The 27,530-nt window shown below is 34.7% G+C and overlaps 1 protein-coding gene across 1 annotated transcript in view; it reads left to right on the forward strand.

The window, feature by feature from the left end:
* LOC135088664 (RYamide receptor-like) overlaps positions 1-27,530 on the forward strand; it is an 87,767-nt gene that overhangs the window by 29,493 nt on the left and 30,744 nt on the right. The window contains exons 4-5 of the mRNA XM_063983596.1: positions 1,112-1,260; positions 26,771-26,892. Coding sequence (XP_063839666.1) covers positions 1,112-1,260; positions 26,771-26,892 — 271 coding nt within the window. The remainder of the gene's footprint in view (positions 1-1,111; positions 1,261-26,770; positions 26,893-27,530) is intronic.

Genomic DNA, 27,530 nt, shown 5'->3' on the forward strand with positions numbered 1-27,530 from the left:
CGCGTACCTATATTTTTGCATCAATTTTAATATTACATTCTTTTAATGTGCGTATAAAACAAGTTTGTTGTTTAGTTACTTACTTGGAAGAAAAACAAAAATCTTGATAATCAAGATTTGAGAGTGAATTGAAATCTTAAGATCAAAATAACAATTTACAAGAAGACAAAACGTATTATGATAATACCTTTTATTAAATATCCGAAGTACTGGCTTACCTTAAAGGTTAATTCCTCCTCAAATTAAATAGGATTTAGGCAAACATTTAAGATTTAATGGTGGACATTTGGCTGTTAGTGGATTCCTTAAAAGTCGTTAAACAGGGCAACTCAGAACGTCGTTATAGTGATGAAAGTGGGAGAGACTAATGTTTAGATTTATGGGAGGTCAAGAATTTCACTCGGGTAAGTACTACAGAATGACCCCTAAAACAGGAGGCGCACTTTAACGTTTAGCGCCTACCCAATAAAACTGCTCTTTATTTAGATGATCTTTAATTAGCTGTTGATGTTTTTCATTTGGGACAAGGTATCGGGTGTAAGACATGGGTCTAATTAATTTTTAAATTTTGAGATTTGTCTCAACGGGTTAAGTTCTGAAGTGAGTAATCCCATCACACTATATTGTGTGACAACGATATTCACGGATCGGATGCTATCCTGAAATCGCCCTAACCTGCATAAGGGACCAAGAGTTAAAGAATAGTTATTTGCAAACTGCAATCTTATACAAACACAAGAAAACTAACGTGAGCTGTGCGAGCGAAGCTAAGCAAACTTAGCTGAAATCTGCAATAAGTATCTTATTCAATTAAAAAACATCTTTTGTCCGGCAGTTCCAAGCGTAAAACAACAGAGATATTGAGTGGATCTGTCTCACTCAGTAGAAAACTCAAGGGCCAGAGAAGGCGCTAACTAGAAAAACGCGTTAGTCCTCATTCCAAAAATTTCTTAGGCGTTACACCACGCTGTAAAAGTTTTACAGCGTGGTGTTTTACAGTAAAAGGCACTTAGGGCGAGACGGCTAGACCATCAAAACATGAGATGCAACGCTTTTAAAAATATTAATATGTATTAGAACGATTATAAAGGTTTACCTTTTTGACCAACAGTTCCAAGCGGCGCTGCTGCAGCGGTGGCTGCTGCCGCACTTCATGTGCCCCTTCTGCCCGTTCGTGCAGGCGCTCAGCGTCAACGTCAGCGTGTTCACGCTCACCGCCATCGCCGTCGACCGGCATCGCGCCATTATCACGCCTTTGAGGTAAGTAAATAGTACGAGAGCCCACGACCAAAACCATGTCTCATAGCAATACGGCAAAAACCCTATAAAATCGTTAGATTGTATGATTCTGAACCCGACTAGGTGTGTAGTAACGGTCGAAAGTGTAGCAACAGCGTGGGAGGCCATTTCTGCTGTGTCAAAAAAAAATGACAGTCGGTATTATAGCAATACGTCTGATAGTGAAAATGTACATAGATTTTATAATTGTATTACGAAAAAGTTTGCTTTCAGACATTTTGCGCGTAGCATATAGCCTGAGCGCATTTTTGAAAATGTCAACAAATTTAGCCGACCTGTATCATAGCAATACGAATAATATTTTTTTTCAACTTTTCGTATTGCTGCCATGATTACCAAAAACCTGTTTTCAGACACTTTAAGTGTATCAAAAAGTTGTATGATAGAGAAGGTGCTACACTTAATTTGTCTGATATAAATTTTTTGCACATGTGGACAACTTATTTTATCATGTCCAACAATTTTCAGACATATTGCTATGATACCGATCGGTAAAATTTGTTAACATTTTCAAAACGGTCTCAAAATTTAATGCGTTCACATTTCCGTCTGAAAATTGTTTTGTTCGCATCAAATAACCAAAATTTACTAATAAAAAAGATTTTCAGACGTATTGCTATGAGACATTTTTTTTGTCTCATTTTTAATTTTTTTAAGTGATTTTACGGTTTTGCGCTACACCACTAACGTCTGAAAATAATGTTTCCGGTATCTCAGAACTATCATTCAACTACAGTCTGCAAATCAGACATATTGCTATGATGCAGTTCGGTAAAATTCTTTGACAATTTTGAAAATTCGGTCAGATCAAACGCTACGCGGAAAATGTCTGATATTGGTATTTTCGAGTTCAGGATAATCGTATCTATCGATTTGATGCGGTTTTGGCCGTATTGCTATGAGACAAAAAATTTGGTCGTGGGCTCTCGTACTAAAAGTCCGGTCGCCGAGCAGATAGAATTTTGTCCAATGAACCCAAGCTACCCATCCTTATCGCTTGCGTGTAAAAATTAGATTGCTGTTCCGCTCAAACACTCACTGTGGCCGCCCGTCGCACAGTCGCGACAGCAATATAATTACACGCGAGCGATAAGGATGGGTAGTAGTTCGGTTCGCCACTGATCGGGCGCCTTATGCGCTCGATACGGCCCGATCGCGAACGTCGGTCTGCGAGACGTGCTGTCACTGTAAAAAAAAATATATGGGAAAACGTCACATTTGAAGTTTATCAAACGCGTCCTCGCCGAAAACATGCTAAAGTTTCGGCAATTGCAATGGCGATCGCCATTTTGCTACCAATTGTAACAAGTAGATACTATTTTCTGCTGAACACAGCCAATTTTAATGGAGCACGTCTGGCCGTTTCTCTCTTATATTTTCGTTGTTTTTGTTAGAAAATACATTACCAATATTTAGCGATTATTAAAATTACTATAGGCTTTAATTTAATTGAACTTTATTACCCTCGTTATGGCAGAGCGATCGTGTTTACGTTGATGCGTTTTATATTATTCATTTATTTATATTGTGTCCATCAATCGTTCTTTGTATGTGTACATATCTTAATTTATACCGCTTCGATCGAACTCTAGAAATAGCCGCGAACCACGCGTAGCTAAAGAGAAGGGGCTTGTAATATGGACAGTCTTCATAATACAGTGTGAGTCACGTTAAAGTGTACATATGAAAATAGATGAAATTAGACCTATTTTTATCGACAAAAAAAAGTTCAAAAAATTTTTGAGATTTTTTTTTAATTTTTTATAGAATTTTTTTTCTTCCAATTACTTATTGTAAAGAAAACGTAATAACTTTTAAACTAAGCGGTATATCCTAATAAAATAAAAACAGTAATAATGCTAAATAACAGGCGATACTAAAAAAATACATAAAATACACAAAAAAGGCCAACAAATAATAAAAAATGATACTTTTTGAAAAAAAACTGCTTTTAAATTCGTGTTTTTTTGGTTATTTGATAAATTTCTCCAAAAAATGCCCCTATAACCGGTGATTTTTATTACTTTGTATTATTTTCTATCGTATTACCTTCGTAAAACCAAAAATCACATGTCTCTATCCCTATCACAACATTTGCTATGATCGTTTGAACAAAGGCCTGCCACAACATTATTCTCCGCTACAGGTAGAGAAAATTTTAATTTTAACTAAAATGCTTATTTTACTTCGAAATCTTTTGTTTTTATTTGAAATCTAACTTGTCTTTATCAAAATTATAAATCTAGAGCCATTTTCAGTTTCGTCGTTAACGAAGCGTTGAATGGCGCGCCCGGAGAGGCTTAGTTCAAACGATCATTGCAAACGTTGTGACATGGATAGAGACATGCGATTTTTGGTTTTACGGAGGTAATACGATAGAGAATAATACAAAGTAATAAAAACCACCGGTTATAGGGGCATTTTTTGGAGAAATTTATCAAATAACCAAAAAAACACGAATTTAAAAGCAGATTTTTTTCAAAAAGTATCATTTTTATTATTTGTTGGCCTTTTTTGTGTATTTTATGTATTTTTTTTAGTATCACCTGTTATTTAGCATTATTACTGTTTTTATTTTATTAGGATATACCTCTTAGTTTAAAAGTTATTACGTTTTCTTTACAATAAGTAATTGGAAGAAAAAACATTCTATAAAAAATTAAAAAAAAATCTCAAAAAATTTTTGACCTCTTTTTTGTCGATAAAAATAGGTCTAGTTTCATCTATTTTCATATGTACACTTTAACGTGACTCACACTGTATATCATGTGTATTGATTAAAACAACTGTCAAAGTCGAGTAAACATGACTGACGAACCATTTAATATTTATAAAGGGGCCGCAGCGCCCATCAAACTTATAGCTTTATTTAGGAACATATAAATAATGACAAAGAGTTGGAAGGAATAAGCTTGATGATGATGATTAAGGTAAACGGCTACTAGTTCGTGATAGTACGTAAGTTCGTAAGTTTTTTTTCTAGCTCAAATAATAAGCAAATGGAATATTATTTATAAAAATTCTTCATTACTACAAAAACTCTATTATTTAAGCTATCTAAAAAACCAAGTACCAACATTGTGGCGCCAAAAATGAGAGCAATACGAAGCTTCAAACTGTTAGAGAGCCAAAAACAGCCGTGCGGCTTGCAAAGGTTGCTCTCACCGTAAGGTTAGCGCTCCAACTTCTTAAGCTTATAAAAAGGCGAAGGAACGTGCATTTAAATAAAACTTGTAATAGTGGTTTCATGTGTTCCTTGACAATTGATTTGGCTTAGAAAAAACTTATATGAAAACGTAGAATTCCTTTAAAATTGCGATTAATTGACTCACGAAATAGCGTACATATTATTATTTTTCGGGTGTCCCCTATTTCGTGACACTACCGATTCAAGGATATTATGGATAACATTTTGATGCTTGGTTTTTATATAATTATTTATAATAATTTAAATGTAAGTTATGAAACATATAATGCATTTATTTAAGTTTCTCATGACCTAAATTCGGTATATGTTTCGTTCACTAGAATTTATATGACACGAGTTTGAAGTTCACATACAACGTGTCCCAAAATTCAAGGATAAGCCGGCACCGCAGGATGGACATAGTCATGACTACTTTAGGAAAAATAAGGAAAAAAATATATAGTCAATTATTTTTTAAGTTACACAATAAATTACGAAATTCTTCGAAAATTGACACCCCTTATGATATTTTACATTACCACGACCACCATTTTTCAAATATTTCTGTTTTTTTTATTGTATCGGCAATTTAAGTAGTGCTGCTGTCTACCCCAATTCTTAAAACTCCCAGAATCCTTGCAGTTTTTACACAAAAGTTAATAAAAATATGTTATTTCCTTAAAATTTTGAACGATTTTTACTTTCACTCCACTTTGACTCATCGTTTTGTAAAAAAAAAGTATGAACACTACTGCGGCAAGTTTTTTATAAAGTTGACGCAACTATCCAAGATTCCAAAATGGTATAATACTCTAAGAAACCTAGTCGCAAAAAAGATATGCGTACCATTTTTACAAGCACTTTGCTTGTTAGTTAGTATGGGATAAATCTTGCAACTGAATTTAAAACCAGTTCTCCTCAACCGATTGAGCTGAAATTTGGTATACTTATGTAAATACGATGAAAATGCAATATTATGGTTCCATTGAGCTGAATGGAGACTGGAGGTGGCCATAGGAACTTCTAAACGAAACGGCGGAATTGCATCTAGTTTGGGTTCGTTGGATTTGTCTTTTCGAGCACTTTAGTGCTAGATGATGTCCAGGGTCCTGATGATGAAGTCAATTATAATTTTCAAACGAAGTCAAGCTTGTTTTTAAAAAAGTTTTTTTTTATTACAACTTTATTTTAAACTTTTTAGTTGTTTCTCAATCTCATGGCCCAAGTGCTCGGGAAGACAAATCCAATGAACCCAAACTCGATAAGCTTCCGCGGTTTCGTTTAGGAGTTCCTATGGCCAGCTCCTGCCACCTCTTGACTTCATCATCAGGACCCTGGACATCATCTAACACTAAAGTGCTCGAAAAGACAAGTCCAACGAACCCAAACTAGATGCAATTCCGCCGTTTCGTTAAGAGTTCCTATGGCCACCTCCAGACTCCATTTAGCTCAATGGTACCATTATATTGCATTGTCATCGTACTTACACAAGTATACCAAATTTCAGCTCAATTGGTTAAGGAGAACTGGTTTTAAATTCAGTTGCAAGATTTATCCCATACTAACTAACAAGCGAAGTGCTTGTAAAAATGGTACGCATATCTTTTTTGCGACTAGGTTTCTTAGAGTATTATACCATTTTGGAATCTTGGATAGTTGCGTCAACTTTATAAAAAACTTGCCGCAGTAGTGTTCATACTTTTTTTTTACAAAACGATGAGTCAAAGTGGACTGAAAGTAAAAATCGTTCAAAATTTTAAGGAAATAACATATTTTTATTAACTTTTGTGTAAAAACTGCAAGGATTCTGGGGGTTTTAAGAGTTGGGGTAAACAGCAGCACTACTCAAGTTGTCGATATTAACAGAAAAACAGGAATATTTGAAAAATTGTGGTCGTGGTAATGTAAATTATCATAAGGGGTGTCAATTTTCGTTGAATTTCATAATTCATTGTGTAAGTTGAAAAATAATTGAGATAGATTTTTTTCCTTATTTTCCATCCTGTGACGTCGGCTTATCCTTGAATTTTGGGACACGTTGTATATGACCAATTTTAAGATAAATTAGCATAAGTAGTACCAGCATAATTTTGGTTTTATTTCGATTTGTTTTATTTATCTTTGTTTATTTGTATTGTATATGGGATAGATAATAGTTAATTGACACATATTGACAATAATCCATGAATTTTACTTGGGGAATTTGGAATAATCAGTATCACGAAACAAGGAACCGTATTATTGTTACTTTTTTCCAAGTTCGTGATATATAAATGTATGGTGTTAGGTACTTTTATGACACACACCATCAAAGAAATCGACATATTTTTTAGTGTTTAATACTTACCTACCTAAGAAATTAATTAATTACGTACTTTTTATTATGAGTCATTGGCGTATCTGGGGTTATTTTCAGGGGAGGCCACCCTCACTTGAAACAGCACCAGGGGTGGGATTATGGGGAGAGAGGGGGGGGTTACAAATCAAAATTTTATGGGTACGAAGGGGGGGGGGGTAAGTCCCCCCCCCACATTTCTAATGGTTAATATAAATATTTTCACATATCGCTAGAAATAACAAATCTAAATTTTATGGGTACGAGGGGGGGGGGGGGGTTAAGTTCCCTCCCCCCCCTTACATTTCTAATGGTTATATGAATATTTTCACATATTGTTAGAATTAACAAATCAAAATATTATACTAGACACCATTATTTCTTATGAATATTTCAGGTAAGTAATATCGTCAATTTCACATAATTATTTTATTCTAAATTTTTATTATCGTTTTTAAATTTATTAAACCCTTAATCATTATTAAAATATCCTAACTGAATGCATAAAACCTTATCCCGAAATAGGGGACATGAGTTCCCGAACTTAGAAACAGAGCAAAATTTTGTCACGAAACAGGATCCAAACAAGAGGTCCGCAGAACAATTAATATAAAAAAAGGTTCAAACTATATAACTATAAATTATGTATTAACTTACTGTCAAAAGACCAAAGTTTAGTATACAAAAGCTTTCATACTGATATCATGCTTGGTTATTTTTAAATAAAATGTTAAAGTCGTAAGAGCCTTAATATACCGAAGAAGGGGGCACTTACCTTAGTAGGGAAAAGCGAAAACTTTTGACGACTCCCATTATAAGTGCTGTTACTTTAATGATCGTAGTTGCCCCATTAAATTGTCCCAAAATACCCTATATACTAATGCAGTCAGTAACAAACAGCTACTTACATTATTAACCTCCTGAGTACCAGACATACTTTTTTTGGAGTTTTGTTATGAAATTTTTGTAGTGCACTACATTATGTTAAGTTAGTATAAAAAAAATAGAAAAAAAATTATCAAATTGGAAAATCTTGTTTTTCACTATGTCCTTTATAAAGGACAACGGTATTTAATGAAAATGTCATTTGTAAAGGACATAGCCATTTTTTGCGGGTTAATCTAGAATTTACTACGAATAATAGGTTATTTCAAACATAACTTTAAATGTTTAATGTTTATTTTTATTGTTCTTTATCAAAATTAACGAAATTCAAATTTTTATCAACATAATTCTCAAAATTTAACTTTCTCTTACAAAATCACTATAGTTAAACATTAGAAACATTAGAAATCAGTCAGTTCTTCATAATAGTTAGTTTTTAAGACTCAAATTTATAAATTCTACATGGAAATTGGTGAAAAAGTTGGGATTAGGAGTGAAACACAGGTAGATCCCAAATTTTTAGCAGAGAACTGCAGTTTTTTATTACAACCAATGCTTCTGCAGCGCGATTGTTTTACACTACGTTCTGGAAAATAGGCAGGTTGTATCATTTTTTTATTTTCTGTTTTTAGTGTGTCATTTGGCCATCTATTTTGAGTGTTAGCATTGTTTTGCATAGATATCTGGCGTAGATACCGATGGCGAACCAACACCTCGGTACGGCCACGACTAAAGCCACGCGAATATCCCCGCTCCCGCGATGCAATACTAAGTCGTCCTCTTATTGGTGGTAGATATGAGGAATCTGATGATGCATAAGATGTTTGAGAATCCACAGGAGTGATCAAAGCTATCTTTCCCTCATCCGAGCTACTAGATTCACTGATACGATGGTCATTTGTTATTTGTTGGAATTTAGGTGGGAATAACTCAGGATTTTCATCGGAATCATCACCAGAAAAGTCCGATTTGGAGTCATCAAGATAACTGCAATGATATCTTTTTTTAACGGCTGTAAAGAACTTAAATTTACGTATATGTACTTTACATAGAACATCAGAACTCTAGAATTTTAGTATTAATTACGTGCTATTATACTTTTCAAAGGACATAAAAAATGAAATTGAGGGTAGGACCACAGTATTTATTTCTTCAACAAAATAGAACTTCAAATCCTTAGTTTATATAACTAATATATTATTTAACACAAAATAACACATATTTACTTATTGTTTCTATAGATGAATAAATATTTATTTACCTTTGCGCGGAATCAAAGTCACAGATTTATCTCTGGACGCCATTTTACACCAAATTACAGATAATAGTTGACGTTTTCATTTTTTACCATAGATTAGTGTTGCCAAGTAACATTAAAAGTTACATAATTTAGTGTTTTCTAGTAAAATGAAGCCGACAGATTTTTTTATTTTTTACGTACTGTGTGTAGGACAAATGTACGCAGGAGGTTAAGCCGATGTAATAAGTTAATCAAAAGCGTATAAATATTTGCGAGAACGGTAAACATGGAGGAATTTTCAATTTTCCATCCATTACGCAATACATTATCTACATGACTAACATATTGGCTGCAAAAAGGAGATGCAGTACCTCTTGAATTTCAAATAAAACATAGACGTTGGATAAGCGCCAAATCGGATACGGCTAGGGCTATAAATCAAGCTAGGTTTTTGCTTTGCAAATTGATTAAAAAAATTACCTAGGCGGGTTTTACGTTGTGAAGGTAAATACAGACTCCTAAATACACATAGGTATTAACTTTAGCAAACATATTTGCGCATTATTGTATTATTAACAATGACGTGTAAGTCTTTTGAATAGCTTTTCTGACCTAAAAGTTTCCTATAAATAAGAATAATAATGATTTTATGGCATATAGTCAGTTATTCATTCATCTGTGTTATTGGTAGATTGTGGAATGAAATCCTATTACTATTATTTACCTCGTGACAAGCCAATAAGTAAATAAATTATGACATTGGTAATAGTAATGAATTAAATTATCTTTAGGGCACTTCCTACTTAGTTGGAATTCTAGTGCGAAAAAACTAACAGTCATCTTCAGGGGTCCATATTCGGTTGCATAAATTTTTTTGTCATAATTAAAGAGTGCATAAAGTTTTTTGGCATACTCATCATTTCGCATAACATTCATACAGAATAAATCATAAGGCATAATTTTTTTTGACATAACCACTTTTATTATATTAATATTTTAGTATACATTTTTTCTGTATTCTTGTTTTTTTAATAATGATTTCTAAGCATAACATTTATTGGCATCTAAACCAATGCCATAAATATTACCATTCATAATATACAAAATACCATAATGTTAACAAATATGAAATATAAAAATGTTATACATATAAAATATAAGTTAACAAATATAAATAGACAAGCAAGCATGCAAACACTCATGCAAGCAAGCAGCAAGCATGCAATCAAACAGCAAGCACGCAAGCATGCAAGCAAGCTGCAAGGAAGCATGTAAGCATGCATGCAAGCAAGCCTGCAAGCAAGCAACAAGCAAGCCTGCAAGCAAGCAGCAAGCATGCAAGCAAGCAGCAAGCAAGCATGCAAGCAAGCAGCAAGCAAGCATGCAAGCAAGCAAGCAGCAAGCATGCAATCAAGCAGCAAGCAAGCATGCAAGCAAGCATGCAAGCAAGCAGCAAGGAAGCATGCATGCAAGCAAAGATGCAAGCAAGCAAGCATGCAAGCAAGCATTAGGATTGCTTTATCTCCGGCGCTGCGGGAAGTGCGGTCCTTCCGCTCTGGCGTAACATATACCTGGCATGCCATGCTCGCTTCCGCAGCTTCGGCTTGCTGGTCGCCTTCGGCGACCAGCCTCAGCCGCTCCAGCTCGCACGGCTGCCGGATATATGTTACAGCGAGCGAGGACCGCACTCCCTCCGCGCCTCCGGCTTTTAAATTACACTCTAGTATAGGGCAGACTAGTACCACGTGGAAGAGACCACGGCCAGTCGGGATCTACATAATTCCAGACCAGGCAAGCTTAATGTTGTAAAAGAAATGTGGACTGTATAATATGTGCGTTATAATAGATAATAGGGATTCGAGATCAAACAGAATGTATTTTCACGAGCTTATGTTTTCTAAGAGACAGGTCAAAAATTAAGAACAAAAATGACAATGACACAGAAAATTTAGTTTTTACAAATCTATAGGCCGAAAGAGTATAAAGGTGGAAGGAGGATCGTTCGCAACATCACAAATACATAATTATTTACTCTTGGTTGCTCTTATAGACAATATTTATGACTTTAAATGTTATAAATAATTACATTATGCTATCGTATTTTATTAAAAACAAACTTTAGGAATATCAAAATTATGTTCTTTACATTTATGATTATTTAAATTATGGTATTGAAAATTAGAGAAAGTTATTATTATTATTATTATATATTAGGTGAGCTACAGGCCAAGAGCTTCCTCGTTGTGGATAAAAAAAAAAAATTATGCCTAAGAAACCATTATGCATTTAGAAAACTATGCATATCAAAGTTTATGCGAAAAAACTTTATGCAAATACTGTTATGCCAAACTAAATTATGATGAAAAATGTTATGCGTCTGAGAGGGCACCCATCTTCAGTGGCAAGCGCCAACATCCAAGTAGATTTAGTGACTTGCATGTTGATAATGGTTGTTCATGACGTAGCAAAGTGCTCAACAATAGCACCTTCTTGAACTCCATCTTGCATAGAGCTTGCACTGAAGTAGCTGCCAGCAGCTTGTGTTTTATTCTTGTTTTCAGCCACTTAGAAGAATGCAGGCCAAAAGGTATAAGGTTTGCTATGAAACTTTTTAGGACATCGAGTACATAACAAAACTTGACTAAAACTTGAAATTATTGGGAAAAAAAGCAATGGATGTATGAAATAAGGAAGAGCCTCCAACGACTGTTGTGTATGGGTGCTTAGAATGTTGACTGCAATTCATGCGGGCGAGTGTGCCAACTACGGCAATACCATTATTTACTAAAGATGGAAGTTATGACTACATCTATGGCGTCCCGAAGGCAAATGGTGCAATGAATCGCAGATTTCATTGTTGATATCCTAAAAAAAAGTGTTATCTTTTTAAAATGTAGATCTTTTTTTTTGTTTCTCAGAAGCTTGTCGACGCTACTGATTGCTTTTTACGTATTTTAAGCACACATTATATCGATGCAAATGAACGAGTAATGAATTCATAATTTAATAATTTTCCTATAAAATTTTCCCGAACCAAAAATTTTGCGGGATAATCGACGATTTATTGCTATTTGGTTTTGCACGGCAATCGAGAAACTTTACAGTACACGCAAACTATTAAGTTATTTTGTACATTTTTTTTTTTTTTTTTTTTTTTTTTATTTTATTTAACAACTTAAAGAAAGTTACATTGAGACAATTACATTTAGATAGCTTTAAAAACCACTAGGGTTTGATGTAAAGCTAACGAGTTTGCAGTGGGTACATTCACAATTTCACATACAATTACATAAATACAGCATAAAAACATTTTAATATTGTTACAATAGCTTTAGGAAATAGTCCTTCAGCTTATATTTAATATTTTTGACAGTGATTTCTTTCACAAATTCGGGTGGCATGCCATTTATAATCCGGGGCAGTAGGTATTCGACTGTGCGTGCGCCGTACGCGTTGTTGGCGCGCGGCTGCCACAGCCGGTTTTTAGATATCGCTCGAGTGCATACAGGGTGGTCGACCCGAGTTTTAAAAGACTCATTAAAAAAGTGCTCTTTTAATAAGGTGCATTGTATTTGTGTATGGATCGGTAATATCTTACAGTATTTAAAGAGGCCAGAGACGTTGTCTTGGAATTTAATTTTAATTTTGTTGGGCACTATGGTTTTAAGTATTTTAAGTTGTAAGTTAAAAATCTGGTCAAGATATGATTTGTAACTTCGCCCGTAACTACTAAGTCCGTATTGAATATATGACTCGGCAAGCGCGTTGTACAGCATTAACTTAACCTTGAATGGAATGCGATTATTCAGAATGGTGATGTTTGCTAAAAATTGCCTAAGCTTAGTACAGACACGTTCAATGTGGGTACTCCAGTGGAATTTATGGTTGATAACTAGACCAAGATATGTTTGGTTATCGACCTTGTCTATTTGTGGGCAGCTGCAAATAGTTGTGTTTGTGCTCATAGTATGTAGGCAATTATGATTATGAGCCACCAATTCTATGGTCGGTGTACTATGTCTTATGTAAGGAGATTTGATTATAAGAAGCTTTGTTTTATTTGCATTAAGGACAAGTCCAGCGTCATGACACCATCGAATTAAAGCATCAAGGTCCATTTGCAAGAGTTTACCGGCTATTTGTGGGTCTTTATTAGCTATTACTAGGCAAGTGTCGTCAGCAAACTGGTAGCACGTGCTGTTTATAATACAGCCGCTCATGTCGTTGACGTAAGACAAGAAATGCAGGGGCCCTAGCACAGAACCCTGGGCCGTGCCCTCCGTCACCGGCAAGGGCGTACTGTAGTTGTTATCCAGCTTCACAGAAAAGGATCGGTTCCTTAAGTATGCTTGACACCATTTTAGCAATGGGCCACGAACTCCGCACCTGTCCAATTTGTCCACTAGCTGGTCGTGCTTGAGCGTGTCAAAAGCACGTGAGAAGTCAATAAATAAGGCCAGTACTTGTCTTTGCTCATTTAGGTGACTATTTACTTCGTCAGTAAACTTTGATAAGAGGCTATGAGTACCTTTACCTGACTGGAAACCAAATTGGCACGAGCTAATTACTTCATGTTTCCTATAGAAATCGTGTATCTGTTCACACATGTATTTTTCTATTATTTTGTCGATTGACGAAAGCAAGGTGATAGGCCGATAATTAGTGTAATCATCACGCTTACCTTTTTTATATACTGGCCTTACACAACCTTCCTTCAGTTTGTCGGGATAAGCGCCAGTCTTGACGCTGTTATTAATTAAGTTAGTTATAGTCTGCGAGATGGGTTCTCCTATTACCTTAATATCTGAGATCGTGACGTTATCGCGTCCTGGTGCCTTATTGGAGTTTAAGTCTTTTATAATTTTATGGACATTTATAGGCGTCGCTTTTTTTTTTAAACAAGCATTACATGTAATGCTAAGTAGCGGTAAAATCGAGAGAAATGTTATAATGTACTCGCAGTAGTAAATTATAACAAACGTGTAGGTAATGTAGGTATGTCAGTAATGTTATATCAAAATGTACTAAAGCTTCCAGAGTAAGTTACATCACCGCAAGCAAAGTTGTGTTTTGTTTTCAAACTTGATCGCTTACGGTGGAGTAAAATACACGAAGTTGAACAAGCACACGACGTTGCGTTGTCTCTCACTCCACACGCACTAATTCACAGATTAGACAGTGCCTTCAAGAACTTTCAGAACAAACAATGCTCAAGTCCGATAAGCCGAGCCTTAGGGGCCAAATTGGGCCATTAGCATGACGGGGAAACAATATTTTTCCCATAAGGAATTGCGCCCCCTAAAAGTACGATATAATGACGTTCAGGGCAATAAAAAGTTTAAATTGTAGACGTCGTTTTTATAGCCCAGTAGAAAAGTAATATAGCAAATAGGTTTTATTGGTGCATTGTAATTTGTAGACCAATTATGTTAGAGTAAATCCACAATTTGAATAAGTTTCAACTTTAGGATTCTTTTGACTTTTACATAGGCTCTATTAAATCTAAAAATTACGAACAAGCTATGGCCCTTTGAAAAGTATATTAGTTACAATATTACAAAAGCAACTTTATGGTAGAGATGGGTTATACTAGGTAAATTTGATACTAGGTGCACCTATTCCTAGTATTTATTAATACTCGATCCAAATACCTATTCCACCTAGTACGTAGTAATTTAGCATACTTGACGCGACTAGTGCGGACTAATCCACGTAATATGACTTTAAAATACAATTTGTTTTTGAAAAGATACAACCGTAGTATGAATAATGCAATTTGAAATTGAATAATAATTCCTCCCTTCATACTTCAACGGGCTTAGGACTGTCAACTTAAAAGTTGGCGTATTTAAAATATATCAATTTCATAAAAATATTTACATATTTTTTCTTATTTACATGAATATGGTTTGACTACGTTTGTGTGCGTTTGCTTCGTCGCGCTCAAATTTGTTTGGTCAGACAGAGACGGAGTGAATCTCTACGTTCGCACATGGGTAGTTCTACAAATCAGGGAATTTTACGGGGCTCAACTTGCAGCTCCTTAAATTACCAATGAATAGTTCTCGTTTTAGGGTATTAATAAAGTTTAACTCACATAGTACTTGGTCACTGAATTTCAACACGTTTTAATAAAAACATCCCAGACAAAAATGGCTTCAAATGGGAAAAATTCTCATTTCCCTGTGGGGTGACATAAGACATTCCAGAATTCATGATGTAAATCACAATAAAAAATATATAAAAATATAATTAGTCAAAAATAACATTGTATTGAAAGTAACCATTAGTGTATCTTTCATTTAACCTATATGGATTATGTTTGAATTCCCTATTTACATAATATTTTGATTGCTGAACAAAGGCGACACGAATTAAGCATCACTTCCCTGCCACCTATAAACACGTTAAAATCTGTAACGAAACAAAGGGTAAGCCACGTTGTCGTTCTTATGTATTTAAGTATGCAGTTAAGTTCGCCTAGTGAAACGTTAATTTCGCCCAAATCGTCAGTCAGTTAGACGCAGCTACGCTGTTATCATCGTCTGTCGTGTCTGGGCCAGACAACTTCTCACACATCTGTTACGTATTTATAACAGTATTTTATATTATGTTAGGGCAATTATGAAACAATATTGTCAAACTCGCTTGCGTCCATTGACTGATAATAGATATGAAGTTTATATAATTCATGATTTTGGCAAAATACATCAAAAATCTCACTTCCCTGTGTATCATTTCCCTGGGTTTCGAAGAAAATGGAAAAGTTAATATCGACTAACCAGCAAAACTTACTGCCATATAAAGGCATTTTACAAATACACTAAGTGCAGGCAAATGCATCCATCCATTGAAACTGGATACTCCATTTTGACTTGCTTGACTCTATACAAACTTTTAGCTGTTTTTGCAGTAACGTGTTCGAGCACTTCCAAATAGGCATCGTAAAATATTTTTCCATGAAAGCAGATGTTGATGACGCTTAAACTGAATCTGAAACTGAGACCAGTAATGCCTGCAACACCAGTATTTTGATTCATCAAACTTGGTTGACCTTACGAGTGTACTGGGACTGAATGAACATTGATGATCCTGATGGATTGCTGTAGATGCCGAAAATAGATACTAACGAATTGTTTCCAGTCGAAGAAAAGCGTCGAAGAAAGAAGAGGAAGATAATAGAAGGAGATACGAATAGTAGGGAAAAGTCAAAGAGATCAGGTGACGGAAAAAGAAGCAATCTAAATGAGTTCCATGTGCAATTGATAGTGGACTTTTATGATGCACATAAAAGTATTTTTTATTATTTTTAGAATAAAGACTATAAACTCAAATGCATCTTTCAGTTAAATTTTCACTATCCTGTATATGTTCTCACTTCCCTGTCCATCGAAAATAGAAAAACCGCTATAAAATCAATATTTATCATAATTTTGTCTGGCCCGTTAAAAATTGGATATGTTGTAGTATATTCTCGGTCTTTATTCACTGTTTATACTGATTACTAGCAAAAACTGGAGATTCATTTTATGGTCCTAAATAATTCCACCGTGAGTAGAACTACCCACATAAGCTTAGCGAGAAATACTAGGTGCGCGTAATACGCGACTACGGATTACGCAATAATAACCTCTATTGCTTTGATGATAGGGTCGGAAATCGTGTAATTTATAAAATACTAGGTGGATCAAGTATTTAAAAAATTGGAATAGGTGCCGCCTAGTACTGTAAAATACCTAGTGTGTGGATCTGTTCTAGTAAATACGTCTCATCTCTACTTTATGGTTCAATGTCAGGTATAAAGAAGTAAATAAAGTTCCCACGAAAACTCTTAACCTTTTGGAAAAAAATCTTTTACGAAAAATCTAATCTACTTATAACCAATCCTGCCCAGTATCTCCAATACGATTTTTCTTAACAAACTCAAATAGTCTCCGTAGTTAGCTGTGAAATTTAAGCCCACGGCCGTTTCTTTGGAGTTGGAACCATTATCAGCAAGTTTAAATGTGGTGATCTTGGTTCAACGACAGTGTAATTACATACCAATAAAGGTTTAATGATGAACTTTACTAATTAGAAGTTTTCTTCGGTAAGAGAGTGGTAATGCTGGTTTAAGAAGAAAATCTAGTCCATTTCTTTTGGAATTTAACTTACTGATTAATGATTTGCAACGAAAAATTGTAATGAATAAAGGGATGAGTGTAATAGTAGTCAAGGGGTATAATAGCCAATTCATGTGCTTTTCTTTACGATGATTTTGCGCGTTTGTAAGTTCACCACGGAAAAATAATCAACAGTGTAACGTCAATATGTTAGGCACGTGAGCAGTCTAAGTACTCACACATAGTTAGTATCTTTAATTGTTTAGACGTGGAAATTATCTCAATTAGTTAATTAATAATGCACGCGCCTCTAATAATCTGGTATACGAACCTAGGTATTTCTTACGTATACACCAAATACCAATTGAACTGAGAGCTGGCAAAATGTTTGCTTCCATTCCTGGCTACATTATGTCACTGTACCGAACTATGCCAAATAAGCAAGCCGGCATCATCGATGTTTGCGATCGCCTCGCCCCGTTATAATTTAGCTGCAAGCACACAGAGCTCGTATTACTCAGTCGAAAATTAGCCACCATTGTGGAGCATCAATAATGTGAGTAATTTGGCTACTTGTGGCTGTGGTAATGATATTGATTGGTAAATTACAGCCTTTGGGTAGCCAAGACGGTCTGGCAATGTTACAATAGGTATGTTAGTAGAGGCAACAGTCAGCGTTTGTTATTTTCTGGTATATTTTGTTACAAGACAGGTAATGTAATCTTGTCATCTGATCCAGTAGGTACCTACTAGGGCTTTAAAAATATTTTGACATCATTTTAATATAAATTAGTACTTACTTACAGTTGTTACTAGTTGTGAACTGATTATGAATCACTATGGATGGAAATACATGAATAGAAAAGTAAATTATCGTCAAAAATGATTTAATAAAATCAAGTCAGAATTCAAACATTTTCTATTCGTCACTCACAGAAAATAAAATTGTTGGTGTCTTATACTCAACTTTTAAAAAGCTACGATCTGTGTAACTTACTAAAGGTTGAGTTATTTTCGTAATGCTAAAAATAGTTACGTAACGAAATACCATTCCCAAAAAGGATATTTTGCCTATGTTAATTTGTTACGTGAATCGTGTTTATTTTAAACAAAACTTTATACAATATTAATGAAGCAAACGAGTATCGCCAAACTATTAATTAAGTTTAACTTACTTAATTAAACTTTAATGGATCGTGAGTCACGAAACAAATACAATGTTTATGTATTTTCGGGCATTAAATATAGACGTTAATTTTTCTATAAGAAAGTAAATGCGCTTATAAGAAAAACACAGAGTACACAATAATTATTACACTTACTAAAACTTATGCAAGTATAAAGCTTTCATAGATTTAAAATGTGATGCAAGCATGAAAGATGTTCACATTTAGGACGCACTACGAATGTAAGCTCTTTCTTAATTACAGTGCTAAAAACGTCTTCCGTTCCGAATAATAATTTACTCGTGCTACGGACGCAAAAGAAACCGTCAGGTTTCTAACTACTGACATTTACCTACAATGGTTTAGGGTTGTAGGGAAAATTGTGGATGTCTTGAAAACAAAGATTATAAGAGAAACTTGCTAGTGACAATGATGTCTTCCCTAAAGGTAATTAAAATTTATTGATATTGTAATTGATGATTCGTTCGTGGTTACTAATTAAACTTTTTTCTCATTAACTAAAACTTTTAAATTGTGTGTTGTACTGTTGATAAGTTTTTTATTTCTTATTACTTTCACTTAAAACTACTTTATTTATTTAAAAAAAAACGCTTTCATAAGTAACACAATTTTGTATTTCATCTGGATGATGCAAAATTTTGGGGAATGTATTTATGTAGGTTGGTAAAAAATTAACTTCTACAACTTAGAAGTTAGATGAACTGTTACAAACATATTAGGTAAAAGGGTTTTCAGTGTTACATATTACCTTAATGAGAATAAGTAAGTAAATACGAGTAAGAGAACTGTCGTTAGTGGCATTCGCAGCACCTAAGTTTTTTTTTTGTTTAGACACTTAATATAAAGACAAACGCAAGTACCTGGAGATCGATTTGCGTTCACCTCTCAAACAGATATGTACCAATATTTTATCATCTCATCTCTCTTTCTCTCTTTAGCCATCTATCTTTATCTTAGGTACCTACGTATCCATGGCTTATCTACGAAGACATATTTGCGACCCCATAAAATTCGGCAGCATAAGGAATGTCTCGGCCTCGTCAACTGTAGAGGGAATTGGGAATTCCATGTACCTCTGTGGTTCCCTTCGAAGTCACAAAAAAGGAGCTGATTCCACTACATTTTTATAGAATAGTCATAAATCTAACTGAACCTTTTCAGAAATTTCATTAGACTTTGGCCACGGAGAGGTGTATGTTTATAATGAAAAACATGGTGGCTAATTTTACAGTTTTTATAGAAATGATGGTAAAATTATATTTGAGATGATGAAATGATTATGTTTTGAGATGGTTTAGACTGTTATCAACAAAAATGCATGCTACAAAATCTACATTTTAAATGAAGAATGTTGCTTCCTTTTCTTTGTTTGCTGGTCATACTATTTAAGAACCCTGAATATTTTTTTCATTTAAAAAGAAATATACTTTTAAATCGTTCTTGCAAGTCTCCTTTCTCCAAAATGACGGACTATGATAGCAACTTTGCCACCTTTTTCACCGCTTTAAGGAAAAATCACAAAAATCCCTCTTTCCTTAATGTACCTCTTAAAGCCCATAATCTTTTTTCTTAAATTAATTAAACTTGTTCTGTAAGACAGTCAATATTTAACACCTTTGAAGTGAACTCTTAAGACTTTGTTAAGTAATTAATAAGTTTAACTTTACGTGACATTTTGAAAGACATTTTAATTATGAAACGTTTCCTTAGATATCTGCAATTAGTAGATTTTGGTAATAGAGTATTTGCTTACATTATTACGAGTATGTAATAAATGATGATTATAGAACAATTTCCACCAATCGAATTTTCAGCCCGTGACTTTAATTTTACGTTACTTTTTAGGAGAAAAAGAAAATTTTCAGATTTAAGCCAGACAGTGTCTTTCTGGGGTTAGCATGTCAACGTTAAAAAGTATTAAATCACGTAGATTTGCTCGCCTTTTACTGGGGACAAAATTGAGCTGAAACTGGGAGCAAAACCTCGTCTGGATACTGAAAATTGATTTATGTTCACTCAGGTTTTTGCTATTGCTCGTTTAAAGAAAACATGGTCTCGTGGTTAACCCAATGATCGTACATTTCTGGTCTGTCTAGGGGAAAATGTTATATTTTCTAAGCGTACAGTCTTCTTTTTATGACTATTAATACTAATTTCAATAATTAATACCTATCAAGAATATTTTGCTAACTAATGACACATAACGAACAATTTATATTAAAAACAAGTTTCAATGGCACCTAAATGAAGTAGTTATTTTACTTCCATGGAACTACCGGGATACAGGGATTCATATCACTGTATAACTGTCGAACTTATTTTCAAAGCTGTTCGAATAACTTTTACGATGCCAAAAGTTATATTCTGAGATACCAGACAACTTCGGATACGACAATCCCGGTAAATCCGAGCAACTCAGAAAGTGCACTGTAAAATAAAGCGCAAAATAACGTAAGTCTGATTTTAAAGAATACACGATACGAGTAGCAAGAAAGTCAGCCCTCGACCTCAGTATTATTTGAATTAAAACGAATTTTTTGTATACCAAGATTTCCAAGTGTCTGGGTTTCTTTAATATAAAGTTAGTTATAGTTCATTTCGTTAACTCTTGCATTTATTTTAAACGATTGCTCTCATTAAGTTGAATGGTGTCTTCATTCATCATGAATGTAATGAATGGAAATATCATACTAAGACAGACTTGTTTGGTTTGGAGTGGATTGGTGAGATAAAAAACTCTAAATGATAAGTATTACTTAACGAAAGTACATTTTCGCACAAACAGTAAAACTTCTAAACATCTTTACTTTATTGGCATTTTAAGTAGTTAGTACTAATATTTGTTTGTGTTTTTATTTTTTTACTTTTAGTTGAATGATTTTATAAAGCAAATATGCCTTTATTAATTTTAACAATAAACTAGCAGCTAGAGCCTTAATTTCTATGAGTTTGTTTCTAAGAAAAACATTCTTTAATATCATAGTTTCTTTCTGTCGCTATAACATTTTAGGGTGGTCCTTATTATGGGAGCATAAAGTGGGTGCATTGTAATATTTTTTTCCATAACACAGATTTTCGGAGCCTGTTATGTATTATGAAGGGTTATCAGTTCCGTAATACGATCAAACAGACGGCTTCATAGGACGGCTTGTACTAATTGATAGATAGCCTAGAAACGTCAGATTTGAGTTGTTGATTGAGTTGCAACACACTGACATGGCTTAGCTGTGTGTTAGTACGTCACGGATACATGGCAATTGGCTTTCTGATAGGATGTAATTTGACAATTCACAGGAAGCACTGAAACGCTAACAGATTTGATTTATACGGTTTTCAGACGTTAGACGGAATACGACTTTTCTATAAGTTAAGGTTCGGCCAAACCAACGCGATAACACGCGATCAGATCGCGTTGGTTTGGCCGAACCTCTAGTAAGGTTAGTAACCTTTTAATTCTAGGAATTTTCGAGGCTCGATCTAAACTTTCTGATAAATATAAACCGATTACTGAAAAGAAGTTCTCAACTTGACAAAAAGGTAAGACTTCTAGGAATTCGATTTATGTTAGTATATCCGAAGGCAAAATCATCAACGTCATTCAAACTTCTCGACTTTTATAGTGGGCGTTTCTTCGTTTTCTGTGATATAGAGAGATTTAAACAAAAAATACTTAATTGGGTTATCTTAAGATCCTGAATCGGCTGAGTGTTATTAATACTGTGAAACTCCTAAACTCTAAATTGAATTTCATTGCCCTTTTACAGGCTTACCCGCTTATCTTTGAAAGAATAAACCAGCAGTCATATAAAAGCCATACTTTTTAGGTTTTAAACATATTCTGTAATAGTCGTAAGAGAGGTGATTACGACTACGAAAATACAAACCATAACGTACTTATTTCAAATAGTGAATACGTGAGGCTCTCACATGGAATAATAATATTTGAATTATTTCTACTTTAATTCTCAAAGGGCGTAGCAGGATAGTCTTGGAAAAAGTGCCCCCAAAGCCTGAAGCTCGAAACTGTGGTCAAACGATACTTTGTATAAAGATAGTATATTGTGCAAAATTTCACCCCCCCAACACCCCCCAGGAAGCCACGCCACCCATCTATACCTAAAACTGTTTTATTTTTTTTCTCCAAAACTATGTAACTGACGAATTTAAATTTTTGCACAGGTATAGTTGTGTCTCATAGTAATAACATAAAAAAACAACAGCTCTTTAACTACCTTCCATGATGGAAAAAAATAAAAATTGTAACACCCTGTATAATGATTTCCTTTGGTAGTACAATCACAGATTTTTTTAAAAATGAGTGCCAACATTCGACCTACGTAATCCCAAAGTTTTGTCTATCTAGCTAAGGTGTAACATAGCTTAATTAATTATAAATAAAACTCTTAGGCCATATTTGAACAAGAATCTTGTTTATTTTTCTTAACTTAAAAGTTTTATTTAGTGGTGTTCTTATTAATATGCGTTCTTTTATGTTATTCGGGTGCAGTCCTGTTGTCTCCCCTAGCCAGGGGGGATTTTTAATCAATGATTTGAGCAATTTGGCAAACATTATTTAAAAGCCATTTATTTTTATAACATTTAAGAAGTACTGGAGTACCTGACTGAATGCCATATTCGTATTACCAAACTGAATAGAACCTTTTTTTTATGCTAGACAAGGCAGGTATTTGACCGCAATCGCACCTGGTGTTAAGTGAGATGCAGTCTAGGATGGTACATATCTGCCCTGTAAGTGCCTATTCACTCCCGCTCTTGCACACTTTATTACCTAAACGTATTGCAAATAATAATTAAGCGAAAAAATATAAGTTGCTGGTATCGGGGACTATTTCTGACTATTCCAAAATCTGCTTTACTTTCTTTTAACAGATCGTAATGAATTATCCCTACTAAATATTATAAATGTGAAAGTAACTTTACCTGTATGTCTGTTACGAATTCACCCTAAACCATTGAACCGATTTTGATATTTGGTAAAGAGATAGTTTTGAGTCCTGGGAAAGGACATTGGGCAGTTTTTATCTTTATTCTATTTTTTTTTCATCCAGAGTAACGAACGGTGCAGTCCTGTTGTTCTCTTTGATTGCCCCCCCCCCTGTTTCAAAGACCGGGATAAAAACTGCCCTATGTCCTTTCCCAGGACTCAAAACTATCTCTTTACCAAATATCAAAATCGGTTCAATGGTTTAGGGTGAATTCGTAACAGACAGACAGGTAAAGTTACTTTCGCATTTATAATATTTAGTAGGGATAATTCATTACGATCTGTTAAAAGAAAGTAAAGCAGATTTTGGAATAGTCAGAAATAGTCCCCGATACCAACAACTTATATTTTTTCGCTTAATTATTATTTGCAATACGTTTAGGTAATAAAGTGTGCAAGAGCGGGAGTGAATAGGCACTTACAGGGCAGATATGTACCATCCTAGACTGCATCTCACTTAACATCAGGTGCGATTGCGGTCAAATACCTGCCTTGTCTAGCATAAAAAAAAGGTTCTATTCAGTTTGGTAATACAAATATTTCAGTCAGGTTTTATTATTATTCATTTATTTATATTTTTGTCTTAATTTTAAAAATATTTTTTTACAATGTAAATTACAAAAGAAAAAGTATATTATTATTATTTTTATCTACCTTTTACTTTTTCTGGTTGAGTCGTTGATGCTTTCTTATGGACTATTTTCCGTGTAAATCGCATCACTGCGACGGGGCTCGGACGGGATGGCTCTAATGCCATTGGAATTTTAAAACTATAATTAAGGCTTGGTATTTCTGCTAAAGTAGGTATTTCGCGCTGTCAAAATCTGCGCGCGCAATACTTCGCCGAAGACAGCGCGCCAAAGAGCTCTCGCGGCTACACAGTATAGAAATACGCAGTTTAGAAATACGCAGTTGGTTAGGTTAGGTTGACTTCCTTCCGTTCAAACGTCACACTCACAGCACTTTCTAATACAAATCATATCCAAGTGATACAAATTAAAACAACTTTCAAAATTTTTGGGAATATATTTTAGAATCTAATAAATATAGAATATAACTGCCAAAGTAAACACGGTTCAAAGAGGCATGGCGTCACCCGACCTTCCGGAAGTTCCGCGCCGGCTAAAAGAATTTCAAGATTACGTCACCCGACCTATCGGTAGATCCTCGGGAGCTTGAGCGATTGGAAAAACATTTTATGATCAGTTACTCGTAGTAGCGATTATTTAGAGCTTGGATAATAAATTATAGTTGTTGCAATTCACAAAGCTTTGCATGTGGTTAATTACATTAATCAGTACACGCATCAATTTTGTTCAGTCTTTTTGTTTATTAATAAATAAAAATATCATACTAAAATTGCATACATATTTGTTTGTATTGGTCTGGGTGTTTTCTTTCCATAATTTATGTATAACGTATGTACGGGGCTCTGTATCGAAAATCACTATGAGCAATGAGCATCACACACTGTTACCTGGAGTGCATTACCGCAGCAAAATTTTTATAAATGTTGTGCTTTAGAGAGTCGAGAGTATAGCAGATAATTAGTCCATCGTGAGCAGAAATTTGTCCACTAATAGCAAAATTCGTTCAAATTATAGTTTTAAAGTTATTGGCTAAAAGATTCTTTTATCTTGCAGCTTAGACCTTTAGCTACAGACAGACCTTAGACAGTATTTTTGAAACATTCTTACGCATGGTGGAGGAAGGGACGCTCTAGAGCAGTGGTTCTTAACCGGTGGTCCCTGGAGGCATTCCAAGTGGTCCACGATGTGCACTTGCACACCTTGGTCAAAACCACTTTTAACTGATTTTTGCAGTCAAACTGGTTTTGACCGATTATGAGGTGGTTCCTGACAAGACAGAAATTTGGTAAAATGGTCCCTCATGACTTAAAGGTTAAGAACCACTGCTCTAGAGACTCAAAACTACAAGGATACACATGAACTACAGTTTTAAATCCGTTGATATCTGCTGCATCTGCCATGTTTTTGGCTATAAGATTCTTCTATCTTACGGCTTAGACCTTTAGCTACAGACCTTCGACAGTATTTTTTTGAAAATTCTTACGCATGGTGGAGGAAGGGGCACTCTAGACACTCAAGTCTACAAGGAGTCATATGAACTCCAGTTTTAAATCCGTTGACATCTGCTGCATCTGCCATCTTTTTGGGTAGAAGATTCTTCCATCTTGCAGCTTAGACCTTTAGCTACAGACCTTAGACAGTATTTTTGAAACATTCTTACGCATGGTGGAGGAAGGGACGCTCTAGAGACTCAAGTCTACAAGGAGTCATATGAACTCCAATTTTAAATCCGTTAACATCTGCTGCATCTGCCATCTTTTTGGCTAGAAGATTCTTCTATCTTACAGCTTAGACCTTTAGCTACAGACCTTAGACAGTATTTTTGAAACATTCTTACGCATGGTGGAGGAAGGGACGCTCTAGAGACTCAAGTCTACAAGGAGTCATATGAACTCCAGTTTTAAATCCGTTAACATCTGCTGCATCTGCCATCTTTTTGGCTAGAAGATTCTTCTATCTTACAGCTTAGACCTTTAGCTACAGACCTTAGACAGTATTTTTTATTATTTATTTGTGTCAGTGTGCTCTTCTAAAGAGTGTAAGACGAGTGTATGTAGGTACTATTAAAATGTAATTTTAACTTATTGGTTTTGTCTCATATTTGAGGAATGTAATATGTATCATGAGTAGAGTCTTCGTTTAAAAGGATGCGAACGATTTAAATTTCAATAGGTAGACAAAATTGATAATTCTTAATTATCAAAAATTTAAGCTTTCTCCAGTAACACTGATATTATTATACTGTGACTCATCAAAGTCATCATTGTCAAAAATATTGACAAATCGCGAACTGTCACGGCCAAAAAACTGACACGCGTCCGTCCTCCGTAAGCGCCACCGCGCGACTGATTGAGATTGTCCAAGCCGTCATGGACGATTTTTTCCACATTTTTTAACATAGTAACTAAATAAGACGCAATATAAAAATTTCATCCGTTAAAAGCCCTCAAGTTATTTCTGAACTTTAGTTTAGTAAAAGATTTAGAATCTCAAATCGCTTATTTTAAAAATAAAACCATAAATAGAAAACGAATAGAGGTAACTTTGGGAATATATTCTATCGAGTCAACTTCATCAAATCGTGTTTCCATCCGTTAATAGCCCTAGAAAATATCCTCAACTATGCCCAATAAAAATCTTAGCCTTTAATTTTACTGTTTAGTACCTCAAAAATGAAAAATGAAAACCTCATTTTCGCCATTTTCTCTGCTACCCGGCCTTACAGCGTAAAATTACACATATTTGGCAGGCACCTGAGAAATCCGATACATTTACCAATGTCACCCTAATAGCTTATGATCGAGACATTCGTTAGGCAGGCGAAAGGTCGTGGAACCAAGTCCCGCTTAAAGCACAAAATATTGGGCTTAAAGTAGTAAATTTGTATCAGCGTAAAGTCTTGTTTGTAGTTACTGTGTTTAAATAAAGTATTTGTTTCAGTGCCCACACTTCGAAGAAGGTCGCCAAAGTGATCATAGTGCTAATATGGTTCTTGGCGCTCTCATTGGCAGCTCCTATGGCCATGTCGTGGGTCGTCATCATGGTAGATGAACAGGACCCAGGTAAGTTAGTCTACGTGATGTCAAAACTCAATTTGAAACTCTCAAATGAAACAACGAACGCCGTAACTTAAATAGCCCAAGTTCTTAATTAAATAAGATAATTTATTGAGGAATACTCAAATCGAACTCAGCAATTTCCGAATAGCAAGATTTTCAAGATTTGATTAGCTTTTCAAAATAAATAAGATAGTTTCAACATGACGCAACCCAATTTTTGCAAGAAAGCGAGTTGATTTAGGGCGTAGGTAAAACGTATCACGTTATGCTTATACCTCTAACTGACTGGAAGTAAGAGATACTAAAATGCTTGCTGTAAGTACATTCTTTACACTTTTACTGCAAAATCGCACGTATTACAACTACACAAGATGCCACCGTGTCTATCTTGACGTGCTGTCGTCTGTGCGTAAAAAAGGATATTCTTTTCTTACAATAACAAAAGATGGATGGTGACATGAAAGGTAAACACTCTCATGTAGATTGCTTGGAACCAAAGTCCGTCTAGGTATAACGCGCTACGAATAAACAATTTTACAATTATTAAATGTTAAATTCATTTAAAATCTGAAATGAGTTTTGTGCTGATCCATACGAAGAGACTTAATATTATCACTAGGGGGTAATCTCGGAAATTAACG

Source organism: Ostrinia nubilalis, chromosome 4 (genome assembly GCF_963855985.1).
Source record: "Ostrinia nubilalis chromosome 4, ilOstNubi1.1, whole genome shotgun sequence".
NCBI lineage: Eukaryota > Metazoa > Arthropoda > Insecta > Lepidoptera > Crambidae > Ostrinia > Ostrinia nubilalis.